Raw genomic sequence first — 20,443 nt, forward strand, 5'->3', positions numbered from 1 at the left:
GAACTCTCATGCGGGGCCCTCTCCAGCATCATGTCTGCCTGCACACTGCCATGCTTCCTGCCATGACGGTAATGGATTAAACCTCTGAACTGTGAGCCGGCCCCAATTAAATATTTTCTTTCATAAGAGTTGTTGTGGTCATGGTGTTTCTTCATGACACTAGAAACCCTAAGACAAAGAGCAAATAAGTGGACAAAAGAATAGAAATCACCTGACCATTTCAATCTCTGGAGAAAAGGCATCTGGGAAGGTTCCACACCCCTTCATGATAAAAGCTCTGAAGAGATCAGAAAATAAAAAAGGATTATACCTTGTACCAGGCTTTTTCTTTTTGGCCACCAATCAGTTCCCGAATCATGCCTAGTTACTGGCCATTCAGTTCTTTATTTAGACCAATCAGGTGCCTTTGGCAGGCAAGGTGAAACACATGCAACATGTCTCTATGTAATTAAACATGCATCCTTACATCATTAAACAAATGCAGCACAAAAAAAGTAACACACCTTTCCATAGTTACAATAACGTTCTGTAGCATAAATAAATGTAAAACATCCTTGCATAGCTAAAATAATGTTCTAAAACAATACCTCCACAGAATTAAGGGAATGTACAAAAAACCTATAGCCAACATTTTTTTTTTTTTTTTGCCAGAGCTGAGGACTGAACACAGGGCCTTGCACTTGCTAGGCAAGTGCTGAGCTAAATCCCCAACCTTGCCAACATTTTTTGTTGTTGTTGTTGTTTTGTTTTATTTTTTCGAGATAGGGTCTCTCTGTAGCTTTGGAGCCTGTCCTGGACTAGCTCTGTAAATCAGGCTGGCCTCGAACTCACACAGAGATCCACCTGCCTCTGCCTCCTGAGTGCTGGGATTACAGGTGTGCACCACCACCGCCCGGCAAGCCAACCTTTTTAAGTGGAGAAAAACTAAAATCATTATCTCTTAAACCAGGAATAAGACGCAGGCAGTGACTGTTGAGATTCACAGGGCATAGAGTCTTAGCTAGTACAAAAAGAAAAAGAAAGGAACAAGATCCAAACAGGAAAAGTCAAATTGTCCTTGTTTGCAGACAACTTAATCTTTTATTTAAAAGATGTTAAATGTTTCACAGAAAAACTCTTAGAACTGACAAATACTTCTAGCAGCTAGCAGGATCTAAAATCAACATCCAGAAAGCAGTAGCTTTTCTACGTGCCAACATTAAACTTGCTAAGAAAGAAAGAGGAGTGAAATGAATCCCATTTACAATTATATAAAAACTATATCTAGGAATGAACATAGCCAGTGAAGTAAAAGTCCTCTAAAATGGAAACTTTAAGACGTTGAAGAATGAAGTTGAAGAAGACACTAGAAGATGGGAAGACAATCTGTGCTCTTAGATTGGCATAATCAATAACATGAGCCGGGCGGTGGTGGCGCACGCCTGTAATCCCAGCACTCGGGAGGCAGAGCCAGGCAGATCTCTGTGAGTTTGAGGCCAGCCTGGGCTACCAAGTGAGTTCCAGGAAAAGGTGCAAAGCTACACAGAGAAACTCTGTCTCGAAAAACCCCCTAAACAAATAAATAAATAAATAAATAAATAAATAAATAAATAAATAAATAATAACGTGAAACCATCTGTACTTTAAGAACAATCTGCATGTTGAGCACAACATCCATCAAAACTCCAGCGACATTCTTCACAGAACTAGAGAAAACAATCCTGAAATTCATGTGAAAGCATAAAGAACCCAGAAGGGCCAAAGCAGCACTAATCACAAAGAGCAATGCTGGAGGTGTCACAATAGTCGACCTTAAATTATACTACAGAGCCATAGTGACAGAACCTATATGGCATGAAAATAGACATGTAGACCAATGGAATGCAATAGAGGTCCCAGATATTAGCCTCCATAGTCACAGCCCTGTGATTTTTGACAAAGATGCCCAAAACATCGGAGAAAATATAGCATGTTTGACCAATGACCCGGGGAAAATGGATCTCCACGTGTGGAAGAGTAAATAGATTCACATCTCTTGTACTGTAGAAAGGACAATTTAAAGTAGGTAGAAGACCTTAGTGTAAGACCTGAAACCTTGAAACTGATAGAAGAAAACGAAACTAAAATACTTGTAAGCATAGGCTCAGGCAAGGACTTTCTGAAAGGGATTCTAAGGGCCCAGGAAATAATCCCAAGAATTCACAAATGAAACTGAATTTCTCATTTGTGCACAGCAGAATGTGGTCCCCAGCATAAGCAGACAGCCTTCATAAGAGAACAATATCTTTAATAACTACAAAAAGATCATAAGGGATTAATAACTAGACCATATAAAAAGCTGCAAAGATTATACATCAGAAGAATCATCCAGTCAATAGATGCGCTAATGAACGGACTAGATAATCCTCAAAAGAAGAAATACAAATTGACTGACAGATATCTGAAAAACTGTTCAACATCTTTAGCCATCAGGGAAATGCAAATTAAAATTATTTTGATATTCAGTTTTAGCCAGTTAGAAAAATTGACATCAAGAAAACAAAGGACAGGAAATGCTGCTGAGGACTTAAGGAGTGATGAGCCCTTATACACAGCTAGAAGGCATGTAAACTGCATCTAAAGGACTGTAAGTAAGCACACCACAGAGACCATCCAAATGTTCCTCCAAAATGGTTGAGAAATAGACCAGCCTAAATATCCATTAACAAACAGATGAAGGAAATGTGGTGACGCATACGGTGAGATTTTATCCAACACTGAAGAACTCTGCAGTCATGACATCTGAAGAAAAGCGGATAGAACTGGAGGTTACTGAGTGGCATCCAGATCTAGACTTAGAACAACATGCATGTTTTTCTCCTCTGTAGAACCTATATTTAAATTAAATGTATGTGTGTACTTAGATGTGTGTGTTGAAAGGAGACCCTGAGAGGGGAGGAAGAAACCTTAAAGGAGTGATGGAGGGGGAAAGAGAGGGTCCTAGACTACGTGTGACAGTGACGTGTTCTATTACAGACAGTAGGGGCTCAGAGGGTGGAAGAGAGGCAGCAATAGAGGGGCAAGGAGGATGAGGAAGGCCAGTGAGGGTGCAAACAAATGTATGAAAAAGTCATAATAGAACCCACTACTTTGTATGACAACCTAAAAAATTAAAGAAATGACAAAAAAATTCTTCCCCTGTTTTCTGTTGCTGTGACATCACCCCGAGAAAGAAACTTATGAAGAGGAAAGACTTATTTTGACTTCGAGTTCCAGATGTTTTTGCTCACGGTTCCTTGGTCTCCTTGCACAGGTCTGGACCTGTGGTGAGGCAGCACATCTCAGTAGGCGCTCACAGTGGGGACATGGGGGGGGAGGCAAGCACAGCTGCTCACCTCAGAGAGCTAGGAAGCAAAGAGGAGAAGGGGGGCTCCCAGTAACCTTTTCAAGGACACACACCAATGACCTAACTCCCTCCCGCTAGACCCCGCCTCAGTGTTCTCCTCGGCCCCCAACAGTGCCACAGGCGGCCAACCAAGCTTTTGACGGAGACATTTATCCAGGCCATGTCCTACCCACTGTTTGAATATGAGTTATTGCGTGGCATTTGTGTTCGCAGAAAGCGCTGATTTGTCTTCATAATTCTGTCAGTTTTACGTCGTTTAAAAAGGCAGGGGAGGCACTAACCTTTCCATCTCAATTCTTCACTCAGGAGCCTAAAGATAGAAATGGGAACTCAATGGTAGTTGGCTTGGAGAAAACAAATGGGTTTTGTTGTTGTTGTTGTTGTTGTTGTTTTAATTTTGTTGACAGGGCCCTAGATATCCTTGAAGACATTAATCTATCAGTAAGTCGGAAAAATAAGTTCAGTGAGGCAGCCTATAACAAATTGCTCAACAACAATCTTTCCCTGAAATATAGCCAGACTGGCTATTTGTCATCAAGCAACATAATTAGTGATGGATTCTATGATTACGGCCGGGTAAGTGATAGCATTTATTTGTGCTTTACTATGATTTTCCCTTTAATCATGATACCCTTACATTGCTATTTAATAAGCTCCAAACATATTTTGTATTTTTATAGATAGAAAAGTGAAAATCAGCACATCAGCCAGGACTTCTTCTGGCTATAAGATTTTGTGTTCTCGTAGTTTTAACTAGGTTCTGTTTTATTAGTAGTTTAAGTCAGCTTGTTCGTTCAAGTACAGTAACACCCACAACACACACAAACCACCGAGAAACTGCTCCACAAAGCTCATTTCATTCAACAATGAGTAATTTTGAAAGAACTACAATAACATTAGTACAAAGATGCTTCAGGAGAACTAAAGACAGGAGCAGGAAACCTAACACAGAATATGGACACACAGGGCAATGCTGACAGAGAGGGGCCGGAATCTTTGAAACATTCAATGAAACTATTCTATATAAAGAACATTCTGATTTGTTCACTCTGAAAGTATTACGCTTCCAACTTTGCAGCTTTGACTGTGTCAACAGAACAAAAAAGATAAAAGATCTCCACTTCCATGGGATCAAAGGGAGGACCCAGACAACAGCAAATGAGCTGGAGGTGGGTGGTGGGTGAGGGGGAGTAGAACAGGGTCAGGATGAGGGCATCTACAAAACTATGAGGTAAGAAAGCAGAGAGTTGCCATTTTCAAAATGGTGGTGAGGCAGCCCTGAGTATGGTATCTGGATAAAAACTTGGAGAGAGAGGAAAGTTAGCTTGGCGGCTATCTGGAAGAGAACTTTCTAGGCAATAGAGGAATAGGGACAAATGTGCCTCGCATGTCTAAGGAATAGCAGCAGGTGGTGGACAGTATAGGAACAGAGCTGATAAAACGGAACAGTAGAGATTACTCCAGATGGGTAGAGGAACCCAGATCATATGATTCTTGAAGACCTCTATGAGATCAAGACCTTAATCTGAAATGGGAAATGGGGCAGGATCCCCTATAGAGTGACAGGATCTCTTTTAGTTTTAGAAGACTAAAACAATTTTTTTGCATTGTTTTGAAAAGATTATGAAAACTATCTTAGATTGGAGTGGAATCTATAACTTGATCAAAAGATTTAGAAGTTTATCTAGTCTGCCTTTTTCTCTCAGGCTGAGAAAATCACCCTGGAATCCCTTCTATGCCCTCCCACTCTCAAGTTGATAGCCTCTTTTTCTTTGATTATATTGTTACATACATATATATGTATGTGTATGCATGGATGGATGGATGGATGGATGGACAGACCAACAGATGGACAGAGAGAGGGCAAGAATATGCTAAGAGTCCATTTTTGTTGTTTGTGGGTATATGGTTTCAGGGCTGATCACTCTGCACTGGATAACCAATAAGACGACTCGTCCGTAGGAGAGGTTAGGTCCCCTCTCTCCTAGCAGTCACTAGTTGCCTGTGGTTCTTTGTCTAGAGGTATGACCCCATGGAACTTTCTCTCATTTCTTCTGTGTTAACGTGTCCATGAGTGTTTTGCCTGCACATATATATGTGCACCATGTGTGTTGCATGCCTGGTGCCTGAGAAGGGCAGAAGAGAGCATTAGATCTCCTGAGACTGGAGTTACAGACAGTTGTAAGATGCCATGCAGGTCCTAGGAAGCAAACCTGGGTCCTCTTCAAGAGAAACAAGTGCTCTTACTTCCTGGGTCATCTTTTCAGCTCTAACTTCTCTTTAAACAGGCCCACAGTTTTTGTGGAATCAGTTTCAGTTTATGGGTACTTTTACAGGTAAAGTCCCTGAAGTGTGTAGATAAATTTTGGACACAAATACTTCCAGGGACTGTGATAACAGCTACAGTATGGAATAGCTGAGGGTAAGACAGCAAAGAATGTGGGCAAAAGGAGAGAGTGACTGAAAGCTTCTGGCTTCTGGCTCTATCTATCTATCTATCTATCTATCTATCTATCTATCTATCTATGCATCCATCCATCCATCCATCCATCCATCCATCCACTTATCTATCTATCTATCTATCTATCTATCTATCTATCTATCTATCTATCAATCTATCATCTTGTCTGTCTTTCAGTTATCTATCTGCAGTATGTGTGTACATGCATGAATCAGACTCTTCAAACTGTCAAGAACCCTTTCCATCAGCACTCATGTTTAAATCATAACACATGCAGAGAACCCACTTTTGTGCTCACATTATCTTACAGATAAATCCTGGCACCAAACTTTTACCATTAAAGGAACTCTGCTTACAGGAGCTGAATGATCAACGTGCTATTTTATTAGTCAACAGTAAATCTGACATGTGAGTCTTTGGGGGTAGGGGTGCTTTTAGGCAAGGAAGCATGCAGTTTCTGTTTGTAAATATACAAATATGTAAAAGTTAGCAGTATAGTATCTTCCCAGCCATGTCTAAAACTGAAAATAAGGGCTGGTCCATAAACTCAGCCTGACATGGAACAACCCGTATTTTCCATTGCTTACATGTTTAACAATTTCCAGTGGATTAGGAAAAATAACCAAAGAATGTAAAATGTAAACAATATTGACAAGTTTCCAGAACTGTGTAGTGGCATGTAATCACCACCCATTATTTTTCTTTAAAATGAATAAATGGTAGAGCTAAAAATTAAAGCATCATAAAAAATAAATTACAGGGTCTCACTATATAGTCCAGGCTGGCCTTAAAGTCACAGATATCCACCTGCCTCTACCTCTAAAATGCTGGGATTAAAAGTGTGCATCACCAAACCTGGCTTACAAATTTTTGGCTTTTAAAACTGGATTGCTTATAGCACAAGTTGGCTTCAAACTCCTCTTGTAGCTGAGGATGGCCTTGAACTTCTGCCTCCATCCCTGAATGGATTATAGGCATGTACCACGAGGGGTGATTTACATGGTGAAGAGGATCAAACCCAAGACTTTATACATGCTGAGTAAGCTCTCTGCCAGCTGAGCTACAGCCCCAGCCCCAGCTCAATATTTAAAAAAAAAAAAAAAAATCCTGTGAATATGTATATCTGTATACAAGTATTTCATGTTCTGGCTTGTGAAAAGTTTTGACTTTATTTTTGTCTTAACCTCTCTTTTATGCTTTTAAAAATAGTATGGTGCCATTGAGGATCTTCTGAAAAATATGACTTTCCCAAGGAATCTGTTTTATAGGACAAAGTTAGTTCTGACCAATTTTAGTTTGTATCTAACTCCAAATGTATAACCTTTTAGTTCTCCACCTCCATCTATGGAGGATAAATCATCAGATGTTGGCTATGGACGAAGCATTTCTTCTTCATCTTCCTTAAGAAGGGCAAGCAAAGAGAAATCCACGTAAGGCCACATTTTATCTATATTCAACTAACCTTCCTAGAGATGAAAGATTGAGGATTTTGTTATTAGAGTTTTAGAATTTTGGCAACTCAATTCTTTTTTTTTTTTATGGTGATATAGTGGCAAAATTGTTATGTAAATTGCTGTGGTAAAGATCTCTGGGGGAAAATTAGGTGTGGAGGACCTGCAATTGAGGTTCAGTTTCCCTGAACTATGGAGAGAATAAGCCCTGACTGTTATAATGGTGATTGAACCCAATAATAATGGGAGAGAAAGGACCTTCTAATAATAAAATTATCTTGTAAATGTAACCTGTTGCCACTGTTAGTATGATTAGAGTAGAATGTGTTTTTTGCAAATGACAAAAAAGAAAATAGTCTTCGTTTTAGTGCTGGATTTGGGTCTCCCACAGAAGAAAAATCAGAGCCGACGTCAGGACGAAACACTGTCCTTAGCAGAGGTGCTGCCAAAGAGAAAGGTTCCAGGTAAGAAATGCACTGTTTTCTTCTTCCAGTTACAATCAGGGCGACTTGTAATTATGCAACAAGGGTCAGAAAGGGAGATATTGCTTTTGTTTATCCTGTGCTGGGCTTGGAACCCCAGAGTCTCCAGGGTAGGCAAGCAAGGGTGAGCCACAATCTGGCACCTAAAAGTTCTATTTAATAGCTGCCCCTCAGGTCTTAAGTAGCTTGGTGACAGAGAATTTGCCAAGCAAGCGTCCTAACCCGGGTCTGGGCCCCAGCACTACAAAAGAAGATTGACTTTTGAGACCTATGCATTCAGTGAGATAAAAACCCTGGGATGTAACTTGTCTGTTTTTGTTCTGTGCTGTCTTTGAAATGTTTACCCAGAATTTTTCCTACCTTTGGAGAAGTCGGGCTATCTTGGTAACCACTATGACTACAGTGGCTTCCATTTAAAAAGGACAGTGGAGGCAGCTACTGATGCTCCCCATTCTGCTCCATCGGGATGGGAGGGGCTATCTTCTTCCAGCAGGCCATGTACCTGTATCCTTTCCTGATCACACTCTCTCCATCTTTTCCTGGCTGTGTCTCTTACCCTTCAGGACAGAAGCAGTTCAAAAAGAAAGAGACAGCCCTTCTGGTTGGGACAATCACAGTGTTCTTTGTACTTCTTTGGGTTATGTATTCAAAACTCCTATTTAGTCTGGGGAGATGGCTCCATGGGTGAGACACGTGACTAGTACAAATGAATACCTAGGTTTAAGATCCAGTAGGACATAAACACAGCGTGGTGGTTCACCCCTACAATCTCAGCACTTAGGAGCTGGAAGCAGGGGGATCAGGAGTTTGAACTTATCCTTGGCTTCATAGAGAGTTGGAGGCCAGCCTGGGCTACCTGTCTACGGAAAAGTGGGGTGGGGGAGCAAATGGTTTGAATTGAAGGAGTCTTTGATTTTCTTTTTTCAAAATATTCAGAAGGAAAATTCATGTGAACTTCAGTTGATTAGTTCCTTTTACTTTGCATGGTAAGTAACAGGTAGAGATAGCTAATTCCCACCTCTAGTTGGAAATGTAAGCCCAGCACTTGAGAATTACTTAACTTGGATGCCACTCCTGCCCCAGGTTAGCCCCATATTCCTGGCTTGTTTGAATCTGGAACAAACTAAGTTCCTTGTCAATCAGGTAATGAATGTTTCAGTAAGATCTGCAGCTTAATCTTAATATTGTGAGAGACTAGCCTCCTGAACACAAGAAAAAAGATCTGTACCTGTGTGTATGGGGATGTGGCATGTTTTGCTACAGCAACAATTTCTTTACCTTAAAAGTCATACACCTGTTTACATATCACTAGTGACCAAGTGATACAATTCTGCTAGAAAAATTGAAGAGTAGAACTAAGGTCAGGCAGAAGAAGGGGGAGTTAGAAATAGAGGAGCTCAGAAACCCCAACCCCTTCAAAGCTATAGCTGGTTTTGAGGCTTGTCACTGCAGGGTCCACAGCTGGGCAGCAGGCCTGCGGTTGAACTGGGGGATAGTAGGCAGCCCCCACTGTCCCCACTCTGACCTTCCTGGACCCTTGGGACTTGGTCTTTCCATTCTTTCTGAGAAACCCCTCACCCTCATCCAAGCATATTTGGACAGACCTCTTGATCTGCCTGCACATGAGTATGGGTTCCTCAAAGACTTGTCTGCCTTAAGAGTCAGGAATAGGCAGAGGCAGGTGGATCTCTATGAGTTCAAGGTCACTCTGGTCTACAGAGTGAGTTCCAGCACAGCCAGGGCTGTTACACAGAGAAGCCCTGTCTCGGAAAAAAACAAAAACAAAAACAAACAAACAAACAAACAAAAACAAACAAACAAACAAAAAAGAATGTCCTTTACTGAACTTGCCCTTTGGTACTTATTAAGAGGGAAATTACTAAAGCTAAAAAAAAAATACAAGGAGGAATTATTGGAGTCTGGATCATCTTCAAAGTGGGAAGCCTGAGCCTTACTGGAGACGCTTGAACACTTAAGTTTCTGTGAACTCCTTGCAAAGGGGCTATGGTGACCATCTAGGGAGAGCCTCCCCTTCCTCTTAGAGGAGGCACTAGCTGGTTTTCTGTTGGCTTGAATCACCTGGGAAGAGGGAACCTTAGCTGAAGAGGGAAAATGCTCCAAGCAGACGGGCCTGTAAGCAAGTCTGTGTTCTTATTAGTGGTTGGTGTTGGAGGACCCAGCCCACTGTGGGCCATGCAATCCCTCGGTAGGTAGTCCTGGGTTCTATAAGAAAGCAGGCTGAGAAAGTCATGAGGAGCAAGCCAGCAAGCAGCATTCCTCCATAGTTTATGCTTCAGTTCCTGCCTCAAGTTCCTGTCCTGACTTCCTCCCTCTATGGTGGAGTATGACCTGAGAGATGTAAGCTGAAATAAACCCTTTCCTCCCCAACCAAAGGTTGCTTTGGGTCACGATGTCTATTACAGAAACAAAAACCACTAACTAGGACAGAGGGTCGCTCGCTCACACCTGTCAGTTCCTCTCAATCCCTCTCAGTCCCTGTCACTCAGCTAGTGTCATCCTGGGGTGCAAATGACAGAAAAGACACTGTGTAGTAGCTGGAGATACTGACAAAGCAATGCTAACCTATGGGATGGGGCCAAAGGATTAGGACCAGCTGTTTGGAGGAAGGGTGCTGAACTGGAAATGGATTCAAGGGACACATCAGGCAGTGCTGGTGTTTGAATCTTAGACGGTCTTTTAACAAAAAACGCAGAGCCAGATATCAGGGTGAAAGCTGAAAGGTCAGAGAAGCAGAACAGCCAGCCACTAGTTCTTACCTCTGTGGAATCCTCAGCCTACAGAGAGTGAGTTCCTGTTTCCTCATGCCTTATATACCTTTCTCTGCCCTGCCATATTACTTCCTGGGATTAAAGGCATGTGTGCTTCCCAGGAAAGGCATGAGATCTCAAGTTCTGGGGTTAAAGGTGTGTGCCACCATGCCTGGCTCTGTTTTCTCTCCTAGACTAGATCAATCTCATGTAGCCCAGTGTGGCCTTGAACTCACAGAGATCCAGACAGCTCTCTACCTCCGGAGTGATAGGATTAAAGGTGTGTGCCACCACTGACTGGCCTCTATGTCTAATCTAGTGGCTGGCTCAGTCCTCTGATGTTCAGGCAAGTTTATGAGGATACACAATATATCACCACACAGTGCCTAGTGCTAGCCACTGAAAGTGCATCAAGAGCAAGCTTTTCCATCTACCATGCTAGGAATAATCGGTGTAGAAGCCAATAATAACTCTCATGCAGATGTAAGCAGAGAATTATGCCCAGCAAAATTAAAGCTTTTAATTAACATGCTACAAAATTGCCTTTTGCTTAAGGGGAAAAACTCTATGAAATTTGAGAGAAGGAACTTTTGTAACTGTCACCACAGTCCGACCAGAAGATGTTCCAACATCCAGAATCTTAACCCCGGCCTTCTCCATAAAGTCCCTGATACTGCAGTTCAGTCTTTGTGGTTAACTAGACTTGGTGATGGTGTTTTCCTGTGGTCTTTGTCTTTTCAAGGTCTTACTATGAAGCTCTGGTTGGCCTGGAACTCACTCATGTAGACCAGACTGGTCTTGAACCCACAGCGATCTGCCTCTCTCTGCCTCCTGAGTTCAGGCAATAAAGGCGTATGCTGCCAGGATCAGTCAAGGATGACTTTTATGGGATCACTGGGACGTTACATCTGATACTGATGCTTTCCACCCAGCATAATGCTTTTGAGATGGTTCCAAATTATTTTGTACACTGGTAGTTTATTCCCTTTCATTCTTGATCAGTATTTCATTATAAAGGTTTACAACTATATACCCATCTCTTATTGAAGGACATTTGAGTTGTCCCCAATTTTTTAAATTTTTAATTAACTTTTAATATAGCATATAAAATAATGAGCTTTGCCATGGCATTTTCTTAGATATGTGTCATTTCATTTTGTTCTAATTCATTTCCCTCTCCTTATTCCTCTATGCTTTTCAGATTAATTCAGAGCATAGTTAGTATTTGGTTATTTGGTTGACTGGATGTGGGATTTCATTATTGTTTACTCTCAAAGGAAAGGGAAGGGGAAAAAAGAAGAAGAAAAAGTCAAAGAGGAAGAAGAGGTCATGGCAATGCCCAAAATGACAGAAAGCAGCCCCGACAAAGAATGGTTCCCACCTCTTGACCCCGAGTTCTGTGTGTATGTGTTCGAGGTGACCAAGTCCATACTGCCCATCGTCAACATTAAGGACCAGATTGAGGCCCTGGCCAAGTGAGTCTCTCCCTCCCCATCTCCCTCTCCTTTTTTCTCTCTCTGTTTACTTATTTCTGAGTTAGTTTTTTTTTTGTTGTTGTTGTTGTTTGTTTTGTTTGTTTGTTTTGGTTTTTCGAGACAGGGTTTCTCTGTGTAGTTTTGTGCCTTTCCTGGAACTCATTTGGTAGCCCAGGCTGACCTCGAACTCACAGAGATCCGCCTGCCTCTGCCTCCCGAGTGCTGAGATTAAAGGCCTGAGCCACCACTGCCCGGCCTGAGTTAGTTTTAAAAAGCTTCAGTGGTTTGCTTTTTTAAAAGTTAATTTAGAATAAAATCAACAAAATAAGCCGTGAATTAAAGGTGCTCTTCATTTCTATGGAGCTGCATTTCTGTGACGAAGTAGAGCTGAAGTTACTTAGAGACAAACGGCCGGTGTTTTCTTCTAGCTAATCTCTTAAAAAGCATCTTTGATACGATCATAGAAAGGTTGCGAGTGAACTTGTGTTAAAAATTAAATCATTCCATAGGTGTAGGGGGTATTCATCCTTTAAAGGCATTCTATTGTGAATTCTCTATAAATGCACTCATTGCTTTTTAAAGCACAAACAAGCATCTGTTTTTCTGATGAGTGTCTGCTAGTTTGCTTGCTATTTCTCTCAGCTGTGGGCATTCTGAGAGCTTGCTGCAGGGCAGACTAGAGAACTCTGTGTAAGCCTCGGGAAGCTATCCTCCTCCCCGGTGCTGGCTCCTTCAGCTAAGGAGGCTGAGGCCAGCTGGAAAGACTAGAAATGGAGGATTGGTTCCATGATTGACACAACCCAGCAGGGGTGCTTCTGGCTCCCGCCACAGCTGCAGTCTCTGTGGGAGCTCCGTCCACTCCAGGTGGGAGGCAAGTAGCAGTCCTCAAACTTGGAAGTGACCGCTGTAAACCTCCCAGCTGCCAGATCACCGACTTCTGTCAGCCGGGCCGGGGAGGGGGAGGGCGTGTGGCTATCAAAGGATTTCCGTGTCCTTGAGACAGGATGACTCTCGCAGAACATTTGTCCGATACCTCCCAGCACCGTGTTCCTAGCTGAGGCTCTCCTCGTTTCTGAATCACCCTATTTTCCAACGCCAACCGGTGATAACGAGTCGAGTCGAGTCGTGGCAGAGGTCTGTTCCACCACGTGGGAGGCTGTCACGTGACAGGCGGATTGACAGCTCCGCTCCAACCCCCCCCCCCCCCACTTGTTGCTTACATAGATTTTGTTTAGCTTTGGGGTTTTCCTTTGTTTTGGTTTAGTTGTTCTGGTTTGTTTTGCTGTGTTTTGAGTTTGTTAGACAGTATTCCTTATAGTACAGCCAACGGCCAATCTTTCCTTTAAATTTTCAGTTTTTCCCTTTCTCCTCCTGAATGTGTTCTTAGTTACAGAGAATTTTTGGAGATGTGTTTATTGACCTTATCCTACGAGATCCTACTATTGGGGGGAAGGGCGGGGAACCTCAAAAAACAAAGTACCCAATTTCCTCATCTCTCACCCATCTGCTCCCCTCCATACATTTCTTCATCTCCCACCTATCTGCTACCCCCCACACGTTTTTCTTCCTCCTCTTCTTCCTCTCTCCTTTGATAACAGTATTATAGAATACCATCTTTTGTCATTAAAAAGATAAATTTTAAATGAAAAAATTATGAAATGTATACTGCTTATAAGCCCAGTCTTCAGGAGGCAGAGGCAGGAGAAGCCTGAGAAGGGCAAGGCCAGCCTGGGCCACATGCTGAGATCTTATCTCAAGAGAATAGGTATCCTCCCCCACACCTCCACTTGAAAATGTCCAGGAGTTTAGTGGATAACTTGACTAGGTTCCTCTTGCTTTTGAGTTGAAATGCCTTGGAAGAAGAAGGCCCACCAGTTATTAAATGCCTCCACATCCGGACTAAAACACTTAGCACTGTTCAAGAATAAGATAAAGCTTTAAAGTTACATTTATAATTAGTGTGGTAATCATTTGGCTTGTGTTATACCCATTGGGACCTTAGCCTTCATTTTCTTCTTTGCACTGGATTAAATCAGCACGATTTTAGTTTATAAATGTATTTGTGATTGTCTCAGATGATGATTTTTCCCTGAAAGTACATTTTTAAAAGTAAAGCAAACAAAAAACAGAGGAAATATAGTTTTTACATGTGTAATTGTATACATAATCATAATAAACCATCCGAACTAAGTGATTAAAACTGTTTTTCATCTCAATGTAATGGGCACAGGTATGTGGCAGATAAAATGGGCGGTAGGATTCCAAAAGAGAAGCTATCTGATTTCAGCTGGGAACTTCATATAAGTGAGCTGAAATTTCAACTGAAATCCAATGTCGTTCCAATTGGATATATCAAGAAAGGAATCTTTTATCATCGAGCTTTGCTTTTCAAGGTATTTAAAGTGTTATTGTCTCATTTTCCATTAGATTAAAAAGTTCTGTCTTTATCTCATCAGACTGAGTCAGGTGCTAACATTTAACTGGACAATATTAATTTTTGCATTTATACTTATTTAGTTTTAAATATTTGTGATTATATATACATATATGTACACACATGGATAAATAATGTCAAATTTTCATTAGGTAAAAAAGCAACTTTCTAAATGATATAAACATCTACACAGAAAATAACACTGGCATGCCAATCAGTGGTCCTTTTAGGGATGCAGAGGATATCATCTAGATAGCAAGAGGAAGAGAGAAATAGAGTGGCTATAAAGTTGAAGGTCTGATGTAAAGCATCAGATAAGTCTGCCCTTCACCCTAAAATGTGAGTGACCACTAAAAATTGTCAGGGAGGAAGAATGTGATTTTGAAAGACCATTCAGGCTGTACAAGAGGGGATGAGTTAGAACAGACACAAACTAGAGACAGGATGACCTATTAAAAGATGTCTGGACAGTGAGTACAAGTGACTCATATTATGGACACGTTACTCCATGTGGAAGGAGAATAAAGCTGAGAAGACTTTGGATGTAACAACCAAAAGGACTTGGTAGTTGCCTGAACATGGTGGGGAGAATGCCTGGGAAGAGCAGATTGACCCTGCGTCCTAGGAAGGGCAAGCAAAGAAGACAGCACCCTTCACTGAGACTGAGCACTAGGAAGTGTGAGGCTAAGAGAGTGTGGTCTTGATCCGCTGGGTAGGAACTGAGAAAACGCTCCCAGAACATAGAGACCAAATGATTAAATTCCATCCATCTCCCAAATACTTACAGACTTCTCTATTAGTTACTTTTCTCCTTTCTGTGACCAACTACCTGGCAAGAAGCAATTTAATGGAAGAAAGGTTTGAGAGTTCAGTCCACTGGGGCATGGGAGGTATGGCAGCAGCTGCTGGTTAACACTGCACCCAGGATCAGGGAGAGAGAAAAATGCTGATGTGATGCTCTTTTTGTTCTTTTTCTCCCCTTTATGCTGTCTGGGACCCCAAGCCCATTCAGAGTGGGTCTTTCCTTGTCCTTCTTCAGTTAAAACTCTTTGAAATTTCATTACAAAATACCCTGAGACATGTCTACTAGGTGATTCTAAAGCCAATTAAGTTGACAATGAACTACTACCAATCTACCACTTACCAGTTTGACAACCAAACTCATAATTTTAAGCGAAAATATTCCATATCACATTCTGAAAGACTCAGTGGCATCTCATGATGCAAACTGTACTTAGTTATATGTAAGAGTCCCCCAAATCTTAACAGTCCTATTATTGTTCAAAAGTCCAAAGTCTATATCCTAAGAGTCAAAGCAACATCTTAACTATGATGCCTGTAAAAGCATTTTTTCAAATTACATAATTCTACCATATAACATCACAGAATAATCTTGCCATTCCAAGAGGGAGGAACAGGAACACAGTAAGAAAAGATTGGGTCAAAGTATGACCAAAACTCAACAGAGAGCTGAATATTGTGGCTCTTAGCACTTGGGAGGCAGAGGCAGGCAAATCTCTGAATCCAAGGCTAGTCTGGTCTACAGAGTAACAGGTAGGACTATACAGAGAAACCTGTCTTGAAAAACCAAAACCAAAACCTAAACAGGGAACACAGCAATTCTTACACCACCATGTTCAGCATCCAGGGCTTGTAATAGAACCAACTGGGCTTCTGAAGCCCCACCCCTCCAGCTCTGTCTTCTACAGCACATGACTGACCACTCTCTTGGACAAGCTATGTTCTGTAGCTACAGCTTTCCGTGGGCGATGGCTTATGGTCTTAGCATTTCCAACATCTTGGGCCCCTACTTGTGTTGGATTGAAGGAAAATGTCCTTTCCCTTAGGCCCAAAGGGAGTGACTCTATTAGGAGGTGTGGTCTTGTTGGAGTAGGTGTGGCTTTGTTAGAGGAAGTATGACACTGGGGGTAGGTTATGAAGTCTCAGATGCTCAAGCCAGGACCAATGTCTCAATCTCTTCCTGCTGCCTGAGGATCCAGATGTAAAACTCTTAGCTACCTCTCTAGCACCATGTCTGCCTGCATGCCACCATATACTTCCTGCTGCCTGAGGATCCAGATGTAGAACTCTTAGCTACCTCTCCAGCACCATTTCTCCCTGAATGCCTGAAACCATTTCTTCCTGCTGTGATAATAATGAACTCAACCTCTGAGCTGTAGGCCAGGCCCAGTTAGTTGTGTCCTCAGAACATGCTGTGGTCATGGTGTCTCTTCACAGTAATAAAACCCAACTGAGACCCTACTGTAGCTTGGGGTTTATCTTCACAGGTTCCCACATGGCATCTCACAATAAGTCTTCCCTTCTCAATTCACCTGTCTGGAAATGCCCTCAGAGATGTATCCAAGGTGTATCACAAGTAGACAAATACTGTTAGCCATTGTCTTAGGGTTACTGTTGCTATGATGAAACACTATGACCAAAAGAAAATTGGGGAGGAAAGGGTTTATTTGGCTTACACTTGATTGTGGTCCATGACTGAAGGAAGTCAGGACAGGAACTCAAACAGGGCAGGAACCTAGAGGCAGGAGCTGATGAAGAGATCATGGAGAAGTGCTGCTTACTGGCTTGTTCCTCATGCCTTGCTCAACTTGCTTTCTTATAGAACCAGGACCACTAGCCCAGGGGTGGCCCCACCTACAATGGACTGGACCCTCCCCCATCAATCACTAATCAAGAAAATGCTCTTCAGGTTTGCCTACAGCCTAGTCTTATGGAAGTATTTTCTCAAGGGAGGCTCCCTCTTCTCAGATGACTTTAGAACGAAACTGTCCAGCACATCATCCAAGTCTCGTCTGTTTTTTCTTCATGAACTTCCCAGGGTAGTTCCCAGGGTATTCCCTTGGCCCTAAATAGTACATAAATGCCTAATAGTCACAGATTCCTACATCCATACCTCAGATCTCTCAATTTCCAGATCTTTCTATCAGATTACTTTCCAATTAGCTCCTTGTGAGAACCTAATGGGCATTGTGTTAGCTTAGTTGCTATAACAAAATACCACAAGGCAGGAAATTGTATCTCTTCCTGTTTGTCTGTTTGTTTGAGACAGACTCTTTCTTCATAGCCCTGTCTATCTTAGAACTCATTCTGTAGACCAGGCTGGCTTTGAACTCACAAAGATCTGCCTGCCTCTGCCTCCTGAGTGCTGGGATTAAAAGTGTTTGCCATCACACCAGGCAATTCCTGTTTTTGTAAGGGCAGTAATTCCTGGGGACAGAGGTTTGACCCTATGAGCCTCTAAGCCCAGTCACCTCCCCAAAGATTCACCTCCAAAAACATTAGAACTTAGGGCTTCAGCATACAGATTTGGGAGGGCATTCAAATATTCAGTCCCTAACTCCTTATGCCAACCTGAATTCATTGCCTTCTTATGTTACCTGGGTCATGCAGTTAATTCCTCAACATTCCACCCCTGACATCCTGAGCATGGTATTCATGAATCCTTTGCCCTTTTACCCTCTCCACACATGTTCTTCATCTCATTTTCTTCCAGACTGATGGCCCTTATCTGGCGTTACTCACCCTGCCCTTAGGCATTCTGGATACACTGACCACTCACTCACTCATTTCCCTCCTCCCCTCCCCTCCCCTCCCCCCCCCTTGCCTCTGCTCTCCTCTGCTCTCCTCTCCTCTCCTCTCCTCTCCTCTCCTCTCCTCTCCGTCTCTCACTGCTGCCTTGCCGGCCAACCTGGACCAGTTTTCAGTCCTATCTACTCTGACACACAAGCTGCAGAACATGACACGTGTGTCTACATTTAGGAGTAGGTATGTGTCTGTCCTTTTCCAGCTCGTCACAGACATTTTCCTGATCTCTCCAGCAGCTAAGCCCCACTGCTCCCCTTCCTTCTGAGAGCTGGAGACCTTTGTGTGTTCCTCATTACAGGGAAAAGAGATTTTCAGACACAGGCACATGCACTCACTCACCAACTCACAAGGCTGTGTTTACTCACTCACCAACTCACAAGGTTGTGTACCAGCTCACAAGGCTGTGTTTACTCACTCACCAACTCACAAGGTTGTGTTCACTCACTCACCAACTCACAAGGTCACTGCACATAGGAGGCAGGTTACTTGATTCTTCCTTTAGGTCACTACCTGCAGTGACCTTGAGAAAGTACTGGACTGTGGTAGTACTTTTTCATCCTGACTGACAGCCCACAAATAATGACACAGAGACATATTATTATGAAAGTTTGGCTTATGCTTAGGCTTGTTCTACTATTTCTTATAACTTAAATTAACCTGCTTTTATTAATCTACATTTTGCCACATGGCATTCTTTCATTCTGTATGTCCAGCTCCCTCCGTGTCTTGTTGGCATCTCTTGACATAATCCATGTACCTAGATTCCTCCTCCTCTTCATCTCTCTTTCCAAAAATCCTACCTGTCTCTCCTACCTAACTATTGGCCATTCAGCTCTTTATTAAACCAATCACAGTAGCACATCAGTGTAAACGAAGATTCCAAAACACTTGACTTCAGCTCCACTGTGTAAAATGGGGGATAGTAATCTATTGTAGTGATTTAAGGTGCTTTGACAGGAAATAAGAGACATACCACTAAATGTTACCTTGGAAACATCACACACACATGGTCTTTGCACCCCACTGGGTGATACAAGGGAGTCTAATACAGCTGAAAAGTTTTTAAATTATTTTAAAGATATTTAAAAGGGGAAAAAACCCTCCAAATCAGGGAGAACCAGGGTACCCCAGAGAGATTCCTGGAGTGAGGTGGTTGAAGAAAGCTAGAGAGCTAGTTGCAGTTGGGGGATCTCCTGCCCCATGGTGCCTTCCACATCGCACGGCAGACTGGCTGGAAATGGGTCTTCCTTCAATCCCTCTGCCTATTAGAGCCAAAGAACAGCCTAGGATGTGGACAGACTGATGGGTCCACAGGCTGGATCCCTGGGATAGCTTCCCTTCAACCACCCAATCTATCCATTTACTCCATTAACTGCCTGAAAAGTGTCCTTTCCCAGGACACTGACACACACAGTCTACAGATGGCAAGCCGTCAGGGACAGCCAATGCTCGGCTTCTACTGCGCTGTTCTCCATTTTCCACCTTGCAGACCAACATTTTCTTTGCATGCCTGTGTTTAACTCTCTCCAAAGGTCCGTCTCCCACTAAGGATCTCTTGCCACCTGCTTGCCCACAGCCCTGAGCCCCAGGTGTCTTGTTCCTCCCTCAGGCACTGGCTGATAAAATTGGTGTGGGCTGCTGCCTGGTGCGTGGTGAGTATAGCCGAGCCTGGAACGAAGTGAAGCTGCTGAATGAGGCGCGGAAGGGCATCACCGGGAGCCTGCCCCCACCCGAAGAGTTCATTGTGGACCTCATGTTCCACCCGGGGGCCCTGCTGAAGCTCCGCAGCAAAGAGGCAGACCTCTACCGCTTTCTCTAGTCACCAAAGGAGCACAGAAGCGCTCAAACCAGAAACTGTCTCCACATGCTTTCTAAGATGTGCACTCGCTGATTTGATAACTTCAAATAAAGGGATTAGAAATGGTTTGTGTGTTGAAATAAGCTGTGGGTGCGACTGTGCAGTGCTCTGGATTCCAGGCCATGGAGTTCAGGATCGGTCAGGGCCTCCTTCCCATGCTCCCCCATCTTCACACAAGGTTATTGTGGGGGAAACGGTTCAACCCTCAGAGCTTAGGAATCATCAATGAAGGCACATAGCAGCTGCTTCCTGTGATGGAGTGGACCTGTCACTGTCCTAGATGAGTCAGATAAGACTTGGTTTAAATAATCTCAGTCAATTTGTACTGTATTAGTCACCGTGTCTGTCTTTAAGGTTTGAGACTCTAGTATGTCAAAGTGCTTTCCAAGAGGTTTTCAGTAACTAGACAATAGGTTCCTCCGGAAACTGTAAGTCAGATCAGGCCGAATTGAAAAAGCAAAAGAACAGGTATATTTGAGCAAAGCAACTCCCAGGTGAGCCCGTCAGCCCTCACTGGCGGAACTAAAGCAGGAAGCATATATAC

The 20,443-nt window shown here is 42.7% G+C and overlaps 1 protein-coding gene across 1 annotated transcript in view; it reads left to right on the forward strand.

Moving 5' to 3' along the window:
* Positions 1-19,965, forward strand: part of Armc3 (armadillo repeat containing 3) — an 81,836-nt gene extending 61,871 nt beyond the window's left edge. Inside the window, exons 13-19 of the mRNA XM_036188193.1 lie at positions 3,772-3,940; positions 6,136-6,233; positions 7,154-7,255; positions 7,645-7,740; positions 11,804-12,001; positions 14,232-14,394; positions 19,651-19,965. Coding sequence (XP_036044086.1) covers positions 3,772-3,940; positions 6,136-6,233; positions 7,154-7,255; positions 7,645-7,740; positions 11,804-12,001; positions 14,232-14,394; positions 19,651-19,860 — 1,036 coding nt within the window. The 3' untranslated portion in view covers positions 19,861-19,965. The remainder of the gene's footprint in view (positions 1-3,771; positions 3,941-6,135; positions 6,234-7,153; positions 7,256-7,644; positions 7,741-11,803; positions 12,002-14,231; positions 14,395-19,650) is intronic.
* The last annotated feature ends 478 nt before the right edge of the window (positions 19,966-20,443 follow it).

This window comes from Onychomys torridus, chromosome 5 (genome assembly GCF_903995425.1).
Source record: "Onychomys torridus chromosome 5, mOncTor1.1, whole genome shotgun sequence".
In the NCBI taxonomy this organism is placed as follows: Eukaryota; Metazoa; Chordata; class Mammalia; order Rodentia; family Cricetidae; genus Onychomys; species Onychomys torridus.